Below are 11,051 nucleotides of genomic sequence, written 5' to 3' on the forward strand. Positions count from 1 at the left end.
TGATCCTTCAGTAGCTAAAGGGTTGGAGGCCTAGGAAGAAAAAAAGCACAGGGGTGGTGTGTTTCTTCAGACTCCTCAGCTATAATCCTCCAACCTCAACCTCTCCTCCAAGACTGCGTCTTTTACGCCCACTGCTTGCTGTGTTGGTCCACGTGCTCCTCTTCTCCCCAGCTGGTCTGTTTTTCTTCTCATCATTTAATAATTTAGGGCAAGGACAGAAACACAGGAAATGCCTATTTCTCTTCATGGATCTGCTCTAATATATGACTCTTGTGCATTTGCTTCTGTCACTCTAATTGCCACAAATTGAATTGAGCACATCCCCGTCCAGGCAGTTAGCACAGGCACTGTAGCCAAAGAGCTCTAATCCAGTCACACCCCGAGGCCCTGAGACTTCCTGACGCGGACATTAGCAGCCCCACTGCTCCGCCCAGCAAATGCAGCTTTTTCTCAGATGGCTACATTACGAGATGACTGAGGCTGAGTGAGCAAGGCATTGTTCTGATAAGAACGTGTACTTCAGGGTCTAATGACAGAGGGCAAAAGCCCTAAGTAATAGGAGTTTCAGGAATCAAGTCCTCAGAGCTGCCAGTATACTTCTAAGCTGTCACATGCAAAATGTATCCTAAAATAAATTCTGCTGTAGCCTATGCAGTGCCATCACTCCATTATGAGCACGTTTCGTTAACTACTTTTTCTCATTTCACTGGTGGCACCTTTGTCGTTTGATACTTTCTCTAAAGACTCTTCCAAAGAGTGTTAAATTCATTTACTTAAAAATAATAGCTCTGGGGCTGGCAGGTGGGATCGTGATGAAGGGCTCTGGACTCCCAAATGGCAGACCACAGTTCAAGTTCCGGATCTGGTAGCTTGCTTTCTGACTCTCTCTCTCTCTCTCTCTCTCTCTCATTCTGTCCCTCTCTGGTCAAGTTAAAACAAACAAATAAATTAATTAAATTAAATTAAATAATCCTTAAAAAAAAAAAAAAAGTCCTTCCAACTCCTGTCAAATTTGAACACTAGAGATCAAGGAAACTGCAGGTCAATGTGGGGGTTGCCCAGGGAGTTGATCAAGGAGAAGAAAGAGGGCGAATCAAACTGCAGACCTGGAATGGTCTAAGCTATTCTTGGTCCAATTCTCTCCTCCCTAAACAAAAGGTGTAACCCAAAGACATCATATAAACTGCCCAAGAGAACGCTTTTTCAGTCATTCACTTGACAGATATTGAATTGTAACTGCTTGTTTTCTGCCAAGCCCAGCATTTAAATGGAGACTAGGAATCTCCCATCTTACGCCTGCCAGTGTGCTGTGTTTCTGGACTCACTTCGCTCTAAAAGGCTCTTCTCTCTATCCTCCCCCTGCCGATTTCCAGTTTCCCACTCTTAGCTCTGAAGAGTGCTTCTCCACAAAGCCATTTGTGATTTAGGAGACCCTCTTGTCTCATCCATGCACTGGGTTAGAACACCCATCATCTCCACATGAGCACGCCGGGCCAATACGGGGCCAAACTGTGGCAGATGCAGAGCAACCTGTGATCTGTCTTTTACATACTGATTCTTCTGATTTCTTTTCACTCCTAGCTCTCATTTATTTTATTATGTTTTATCTTTTGATATTGTGGTTGCTTTTTATAAGCAGTTTTTTCTTTTTATGAAGATGATGGTGATTAATAACTATCTGGGGCCAGCCAGTGGCATGGTGGTCACGGCAGCTGGATCCCACATGGCCAACTGCAAAATTTGAACCCCAGACTCGGCAGCTTGAAAGGCATCCCAGGTTCACGTGTGTGCGTGTCCGACAATCCTGAGAAGAGAATGGAAGAGGAAGAATCCCGCTGTATAGGAAAAACACAAACAGACCAGAAAATGGATTGGGGTGCTAGATGGTGGCACAGTGGTAAATGCAAAGCAAACCCACAAGGGGAGGTTCTCATTTCTTGTCTGGGCCATCCCTGGGCACACCGGGCACACTTGTGCTCAGGAGCTGGGCGTGTCGCAGGTGAACACCCTGGCTCTATCTCGGTCTCCCTTTTTCTCTCTGTCTCTCTTGCTCATAGAAAAAGTAAACAAACTTAAGAAAATTTGCTTGAGTCCATATCATATTTTCACTCTCCCTCCTCTCGGCTGTGAGGTTCGTGAGAGTAGGGACAGTGCTGGTGAGAGGGAATGAAGGGCGTGGAGAAGCCGGCATGACAGGCTGAGGCCGCACTGTTCATGACTTTGTCTGCCTCGCTTAGAAGTTCGGAACTGGCCCGGAATAGAGAGCAGCTTGCCGTGCTGACCTGACCACATCGGTGCTTAACATAGGAAGGGGCTTCTGAAAGCTCATGGAAAATCGGTGCTACAAAAAACAATAGTGCAGAGATTTCCAAAATTTCGCACCACATTAACTTGTACTTTAATTCCTTTTTTTACCCCTTTTCTTTCATTTTCAGAAGGAGGACATACCTACTGCAGAATGAGAGAGAGAGAGGGAGAGAGAGAGAGAGAACCCCCAGCAGGGAGAGAGAGGGAGAGAGAGAGAACCCCCAGCAGGGCGTGGCCACATTGCAGCCTTCCCCTCATCTCTCCATCCTGCCAGCGTCTACGTGCACACACGTGCCTGGAGTGTTCCCAGCCTTGGGGACTGGGAGCTTTATTTTCAAGCCATGTGGGGTCTGCCTCTCCCTGTACAGCACTCAACCACAGGGCCAGCCCTTCCCACACTTTCCGAAGTTCTCTCGTGGGTAGACGGAAGGTGAGGACTGAAACGAACACGAGTGAGAGGCTACTGCAAAGGGAACGAGGGTGCGGAGGCTTAGAGGGTGGAAGCAATGAAAAAGGGTTAAAGAAATGAATGTGCGGGTGGCTCAGAAGATGGATTATGAGCGGGGGTAAGGAGAAGTGTTGCGAGGAGGGGAGGACGGAAGCTGGGTAGTAGCTGGGGGGTCGCTCTCAGAGGCAGGGAGGGAGGCGGAACTGAGAGCCCAGGAAGGAGGCTAAGTGCGTGAGAGGCCACACTGACTCAGAAGTGCCAGGGGACTCGGTGGGAACCCTGGTAAGCTGCTGCCAACGCAGCCCCAGGTGAGGGCCGCTCTCCTACCCGGGGAGGAGGAGGAAATCTAAACAAAATGTGGGCACTTATGAAGTGGAGAGAGAAAGTGGAACTCGGAGAACTCAAGAAGAAAACTCGAAAAAGAAAAAAATCAGGGAAACAGAGGCCACTCCATGAGGGACATCGAGGGGTATAGCCAACGGCATAAAATGCTGCAGACCAGACCTCCAAGTACGTGTAGTCTTCAGCCCCAGCAGACACCCAGGGCTCCTCAGAGACCTGCATCCTTGCCCTAGACTCTCCTCGCAGCCCCACTTCCCAATTGTGCCACAAGTGCCCTACCCGATTTCTCCAGCCATTATCAGTAGATAAATTTCCCTTCTCCAACAGCACTAGAAAAAGAGAGCCTGCGGGTCTAAATGACCTAACCCTGCCACCCTAGCCCTAATCCACCACTGCTGTGCTTTCTGCTGGGCTGTAGGCAGGGTCTAGGGCATTTTACACTAACAGGACCTCATTCAGTCCTCATAGCAACACACATACAAGGAGTCTTCATAGAAAATGCATATTATGAAAATCATGCAGGGATTTAAATATTTTTGCCCCACTTAAACTTGTACTTAAATTCCATTTTCCACGTTTTGGAAGTCCTCTCAACCTCATACAAGATCAACCTTGATGTACGGATTTTACAGAAGAGAGAACTGAAGGTCAGAGAAGACTTACTCCTTCTGAACATTCACTATAAATGGAATCACATAACACCCAGTCTTCCATGTATGCTTGCTTTCACATAACAGCGATTCTGAGGTGCACTCACACTGCAGTGTGCGTCAAGGAACACTCCTTTTCTCTGCTGAAAGGTATTCCATTCCAGGTATTGTCATTCACCAGTGGGCACTAAATTAACTCCTTTCTTGCAAACCAGCCCACCCTGTGCGAGCACTCGGCCGGCCCGCTGCACGGCCCGTGGAACACACTTGCAATGCTCATGGGTTTGCTGATCACACAGATCTCTCCCACTCCTCCCTCTTGGGGGCTCCTTCCCATTAGCAAATTAACATGTTCTCAGTTCTTCAGCTTAAAATAACACATCTCTGTTTATCCTGCATCATCTTCCTGACCTGATCTCTTTCCATTCCCATAAATACCTATACACATACATATATATATACACACACATATACATATATATAGTTATGATTAAAAAATAATTATATGTATATTAATGTTCAAGGTAATGCAACACTCATATAACACAAAAGGTTAGATTACTAATCTGAAGCTTTGTTTATTTATTTATTTATTTATTTTGGAGAGGTTTGTGTTATAGGGCACGTGTGCTCGCCAGACAGACAGAGAGAGACAGAGAGATAGAAAGCGAGAAATCACCCCCAGGGGGAATGGCCATGCCGCAATCCCTTCTCCTCCATTCTCCTCTCGGGATCTTGGGCACACACGCACACACGCCCGGCGTGAGTTTAAGCCACCGGGTCTGGGACACGAACCGCGGTCGACTACATGGGAGTCCAGCGACATAGCCATTATGCTAACTGCTGGTCTCCTGAAGCTTTATTTTTAAGTATTGGTATTTGGTTACATAACAGCAGCAAGGCATGGTGGCAAAATTATATGCTTAGGAGTATGACACACTTAAGTCCAGTGCTACTTAATTGCTGTGTTATTAGATCATATATAAGCTGAACAGCTTGTTGGAAGTTAATAGACCTCTCTGATCTTTAGTTGTCTCTTCTATGGAATGTATATATCAAGGCCTATCTTGTATGAGGATGAGGGGACTTCAAAAACCTTGTAGAAAATGGGATTAAAGTACAAGTCTATTTTGGTGGAAAGACATTTTAAACCCATGCATAATTTCATGATGCACATGAAATTATGGCAGACTCCATGAACTTATGAAGACTCCTTGTATCTGAGGATGAAATGCGATGATATTACTGTTAAATGCCCTTGACATTGTCTAGACTAACAGGCACTCAAAAATGGCCCTCATTATAGTGACTAATTATCCTTTTTTGGGCAATCAGATTTTACAGAACCTTACTGTAGAAAATTACGCCAATGACCATTTTTTGACCCAACAGTCTTCACAAATCCAGATGCTTTCTGAGTTTAATTAAATATAATATACACCGTGACACAATCCAAAGGAGTCTGGGCAAGAAACAGCCTGAATTCTCTTCTGGGAACCTTCTTCTTATGGCAGTACCCTAAAGACTCAATTTGTTTCTAGCAAGAATAAGAAGAGGTCCAGCGAGTCTAACTAGAGATGACTACTAAGAGCACTACTCAGCCATGAAGACAGTGGGTCCCGACATCTGATACAGGGTGGGCGGATATGGAAGACAGAATGCTAAGCGAAGCTAGTCCACTCCACACATACTGATTATCTGCGCTCTACAACAGCGACGAAGTTTGGAAGGTGTAGCAGCAGGACGGTAATGGTGGGTATATAAGGGGTAAGGATGGGGTAAAACAGGGGTGGGTAATGGAGGGAGGGAGGGGAACAGGGGAAGAAAAAGGAAGAAAAAGAAAAAAAACCGTATGTTTAATTGCCCAAAAAAAGAAAAGCTATTTGCTAATGAAGTGTACAGTAATGTCTTTGTCTTGACTGGTATGCACAGTAATCGTGCTGGTAAAAGAAATGTTATACGCTGTAAATACATATGCGATTAAGTGTGATGTAAAAAATTTTTAAAAGGAGTCTATGTGAAGACTGGGTTGTAATTAAAAGCAATGAAAAGACTATACTAACTGCAGAGTCCCCAAAATGATATTGCTTACTTGCCTAAGGATGCCTTACAGCTTACCAAAAACTAGATTCAGTTTTGAGAAATGCAACAAAAGGTTAAAGTTAGACAGATGTGAGTTTCAAGACTGACTTGTTTACTTATCTCCTTAGAATATGCTCTGGACAAAAAATAGACAATAACACCGCAAAAACTGAAGGCTTACTGAGTGGGCTAAATGCATAAGTCGCTTTGCACAGGACCCGTCAATCTGCCGTGGACTCTCCATAAATACAGTAAACAACAGCTTGTTCTCCTGGAACGATGAGAAAGACGCTGACTAGGTTTAACAGGAAGGAACGTGAGGCCGCAGAAGGCGAGGTGTGGGGCAGAAGGTGGCGGGGCTGCCCACATCGAGAGGGTCATTGCGGGGGCTGATTCTCAGCTCCGACATCCGTGTAGCTGTTCATCATGCTAAACCCAAAGGGTCAATGTTTTAAAAGAGAAAAACACACTAGTGTCTGTGAAAAGAAAAATTAAAGTATTGAAAATTTTAAACTCAGTTTCAATTTCCAGGTAAGAATAATGAAAACAATCTAAATAAAAAACATTTAAAAAATTCATCTGAAGATATATGAGAGTTACTCAGGAAGAAAAGGCTTCAGGCCCTAAGATTCAAGACAGAAAAACCTAGCAAGGTGAAGCTGCCATCTGTGCTCGCTTTCCCTCGGGGGGCATTTGCGGATCCTCTGCAGAGGCTGGCAGGCCGGGGGCTGGGCAAAGCCTCTGGGCATCAGGGAACTGCAGGACGGGTGGCGGCTGTCCGTGTCTGCTGAGCCCTGGTGAGGATGCGCTCGCTCAGAGCAACTTCCTGTAAGACATGGGACAGGCCAGCCCCCAGCAGCTCAGCTGAGCAGCCCTGCCCCAGCTATAGGAGAGTGATCTCTTCCCTACCTGAAATGACTGTCAGAACAAAGGAAAATGCGCTTTTGGAAAGTAAGAGTTCAAAGCCTCAAATTCTAAAACCCTTCCATACCTACTATTTGGCATTGGAACAAGCATAATCACAAGAAGAAAACAAACGAACAAAAAAAGTGAACAACCTCACACCCTGTCCACTAAAAAAGTTCAGTGAAAATGCAACGCCGTGTTCACAAGTGCAGACAGACTAAGGACGGGACAGAGGACTGCTGAAGCCTCTCATTCCCAAGACATTAAAATTGTCTACACTTATTTTTGTTATTCCTTTATTTTGGAGAGTTTTTTGCCATAGGGCGCGTGTGCTCGCCAGACAGACAGAGACAGACAGAGAGAGACAGAAAGCGAGAAATCCCCACCCCGCGCCCCCAGGGGGATGGCCACGCCGCAATCCCTTCTCCTCCATTCTCCTCTTGGGATCTTGGGCATGCACACACACGCGCCCAGCGTGAGTTTAAGCCACTGGGTCTGGGACACAAACCGGGTCAACTACATGGGAGTCCAGCAACATAGTCATTACACTAACTGCTGGTCCCTATTTTTGTTATTACTTTTTGAATTTTTTTTCTTGTACACACAAAAGTCACTGATTTCATTCCAAAATTCCCAATGAATTGTCCTAGGTAACTTACAACTTAAATGCTATGTGAAATAGCAGATTCCACTTGGATTTGGACTCTGTTTAATTTTTTTTTAAGAGTTTTTTTGCTATAGGGCACATGGCGCTCGCCAGAAAGACAGAGACAGACAGAGAGACAGAAAGCGAGAAATTACCCCCAAGAGGGGATGGCCACGCCGCAATCCCTTCTCCTCCATTCTCCACTCGGGATCCTGGGCATGCATGCACACACGCCTGGCGTGAGTTTAAGCCACCAGGTCCGGGACTTGAACCGTGGTCAACTACGTGGGAGTCCAGAGACATAGCCATTACGCTAACTGCTGGCTCCCTATTTAATTTTTTAAAGTCATCACAGAACAGCTCTTTTTCTAATTTAAAAAAACACCAACACAATCATTTTGACTACATTGGAATAGCATGATTATCTCTTTAACACGTGTTCCATCACTTTATTCATTAGGTACTATTAGAGTCATCATCAGACTGGGAATGAATTCTTATTACAATGAAGTAAATTTGACTTTGACCTAAATACAGGAAAAAGAGACCATCTTATAATTTTTAAACTCTCAACAAGGAAAATAACACACCGGATAATATGCAGGATATATTTTCGGCTTGCTAGGATTTAAAGATAGCCTTAGAATTCAGTACTTAGTGGAAAGGCCACGTCCAACCGTGTCAGTGATACGGATCTCTCTGCAACACGCAGAGAGAGCAGGCCCGTCTTCCAAACCCCTTTGAGTTTTCAGAGTGCTGAGTGCTTCACTGGCTGGCTGCCACTCTTCAGATGTCCCCTGTTAAATCCGAGTATTTCACCTATTTTTCTCTGCAAGTAAAACCTACCAACAGCATCTAGTTCCTCATCTTTATCTGGAGTTGAATTCATTCTACCCCAAATTCTTTTGTGAAAGAAAGATAAGGAGTAGAGGAGAAAAGACTCTAGATTCCAAATTAATTTCAACAGAGGCAGGTCAGGAAGTAGTTAAGTGCTATTAGAAGATCGCTTTGGTGTGGCATTTTTCTTCTGCAATTATTTATAATTAAAGAATATGAGAGTTCTCTCCGATAGACCAAAATTAGCAGAGAGAGATGCAAGATTTCCTAGAGAGAACTCATAGCTCCAAAGGCAGTAGACTCCCGACTACAAACTGACTCACTGTCACTTGAAGGAATATGTCCATGAGAAAGAGTCAGGTAAAGAGGTGTTGAACAGGGAACAGGTACGAGCAGATTCCAGCAACACCCAGATAATGAAGTCCAGGGGAGTCTTCTTTAAGCACATGATGGTTTTAGAACAAGACTACAAAATTACATATGCAATATGCATGTGTAAAGACATTTATACCTATGCTACAAACTGCTAACATATCATTAAAGATATATACGTATTGTAGTTCCGATGAAGCTGGCCATTTAACTTGTTCCCACCTCAAGATCCATACCGTTACTGCGGAATGTAGAAACAGACAGTACCACTGAAAAAACAGTATGAGTACATTCGGAAACTCTTGAAGAGGCAGCAAATTCAACTGGGTGGACTCACGGTGGGACAGAAGGTGCTTTAACTCACGCGGGCTGCTACAATAGACATTTCTCACACTTCCAGGTGCTGAAAATCCCAAGAGCAAAGGGCTGGCAGATTGAGTATCGGGTGAGGGCTCACCTCCTCACGGAGGGCATCTTCTCACGGCCTCCTCACGTGGTGGGAGGGAAGGTGGCTCTCAGGAAGTCTTTAGTACGCGTACCAATACATTCATGAGGACCCCATCCTTAGGACCTGGTCACTTTCCTGGATTCTATCACCGTGGGGGGGGGGTAGGTTTCAACAAGTGAATTTTAAGGGGACACAAACACCCAACCCATGGCAAAGGGAAGCAGTGTCCCTCTCCCAGCACGTTCTGAACCGACCCCTTGTAGATATCCTTCTTGCCAGTTTACTGACCGTACCAACTGCTCGTTCATTTAGTCATCAGCAAATCTTACGAAGCCTTTACTATGATCCAAATGCTTAGGCTGTATCAGTGGCCACTCAGCACCTCTCCTGTCTTCCCCCAAGCTGAAGCCTCTTCCCCCCGATCCCATTCTCCAACAGAGGCCTCTCCATCAGAGCACAGCTTCTCACCAACCCTAGTATTCCTGTACTTAGTCTCTTCGTCCTCTTCCAACTCCATTCCCTAAGGATTTCTTGAAGAGCGCAGCAAAAGACTCCCAAAGGCCCATCAGAGCAACCATGGGATTATTCTGAGAAGGTGATGAGGGTGGAAAATGAGGGAACACCAAGCTCATGTGTCTGTGCAAACAGTTTGCTTACTGAGCTCTGCAGACTCCCAGGGATACCGCCCCACCGCCCCCACCCCCCCAGAACGGGTTTTACTTGTCCACAGACCACTATAAAAGGAGGTCTGAAAATAACCCCTGGAGGAGTGTTGATCTGTGTGAGCTTTTGGATCACAGAGGACACTTTTGGTACTGGCTTAACTTTCTATAATTTCCATCAAGTATTTCTTCATAAACAATTCTCGCAAGTCTATTTAGCTTAAACGTAACGAGGTTTTAGAAATTCCATTTTCGCTGGGGAGGTAAATGACCACAGAGGTAACTGCAGTGCTTTTCTTTTTCCTTAAGCAAGCATCTCAAGGCTGAATCTGCCTACACCTGACTGAACACTAGCCACCCTCCTCCAACATTCTTCTTAAGCTTTACTTTAGTAAAACACATCTGTATCTATTACTACCTGTCGGCATAAAAAATTTCAAGAGAAACATCCCTTAGATTAATTTTGATAAATAAAAACAAACGTTTTTGTGGTTAGATTCCAGGACCAACTCACCTATCAAACAGTTCTCCTCCTGTGACGAGTTCTAGGACCAGACTGATTTCTGTAGGGGTTTCAAATATCTCTTTAAGTTTTATCTGGGGAAAGATATTAAAAAAAAGTCTCAAATTCTTTATTTTCATCTTTCTTGGAAAAAGCTAAAATTAGGGCCAAGACAATACTTTGTGCAACAGTAGCATGCTGGTTGACTGTTAATAAAGGTCCCTCATTCTAGCATCAGGAAGCTATTTGTTCCTCTTTCAAGTTATTGATTTCATTAGTTATCTCATTTTTTTAAAGATCCTACTACATTCTTAAACTTTTTTATTTTGGGAGAGGTTTTTTCACTATAGGGTGTGTGCCCTCGCCAGACAGAGAGAGACATAGAGACAGAAAGCGAGAAATCACTCCCCAGAGGGGATGGTCACGCCGCAATCCCTTCTCCTCCATTCTCCTCTTGGGATCTTGGGCATGCACGCACATGCGCCCAGCGTGAGTTTTAAGCCACTGGGTCCGGGACGCAAACCGCGATCAGCTACATGGAAGTCCAGCGACATAGCCATTACACTAACTGCTGGTTCCCTTAAACCTTTTTTGTTTTTTGAGATAGATATTTTTGCTATAAGCTGCATGTGCTTGCTGAGAGACAGAGAGAGACAAAGAGATCACACTTCTTCACCAGAGGGGATGGATATGCCACAGTCCCTTCTCCTCCATTTTCCTCTAAGGATTTTGGGCATGCATGCACACCCACCCAGTATGAGTTTTAAGTCACCAGGTCTGGGACTCGAACCATAGTTGACTATGTTGGAGTAACCACTGTGCCATCTGCTGGTCCCTATGTCTTTTTTT

At 44.9% G+C, this 11,051-nt stretch overlaps 1 protein-coding gene across 1 annotated transcript in view; it reads right to left on the minus strand.

Annotated features, from left to right (window-relative positions):
* The window catches only part of CAMK4 (calcium/calmodulin dependent protein kinase IV), a 129,340-nt gene that overhangs the window by 105,921 nt on the left and 12,368 nt on the right, over nucleotides 1-11,051 (minus strand). Inside the window, exon 3 of the mRNA XM_006161106.2 lies at nucleotides 10,215-10,297. Coding sequence (XP_006161168.1) covers nucleotides 10,215-10,297 — 83 coding nt within the window. The remainder of the gene's footprint in view (nucleotides 1-10,214; nucleotides 10,298-11,051) is intronic.

Source organism: Tupaia chinensis, unplaced genomic scaffold, assembly GCF_000334495.1.
Source record: "Tupaia chinensis unplaced genomic scaffold, TupChi_1.0 Scaffold138235_1, whole genome shotgun sequence".
NCBI classification, from domain to species: domain Eukaryota; kingdom Metazoa; phylum Chordata; class Mammalia; order Scandentia; family Tupaiidae; genus Tupaia; species Tupaia belangeri.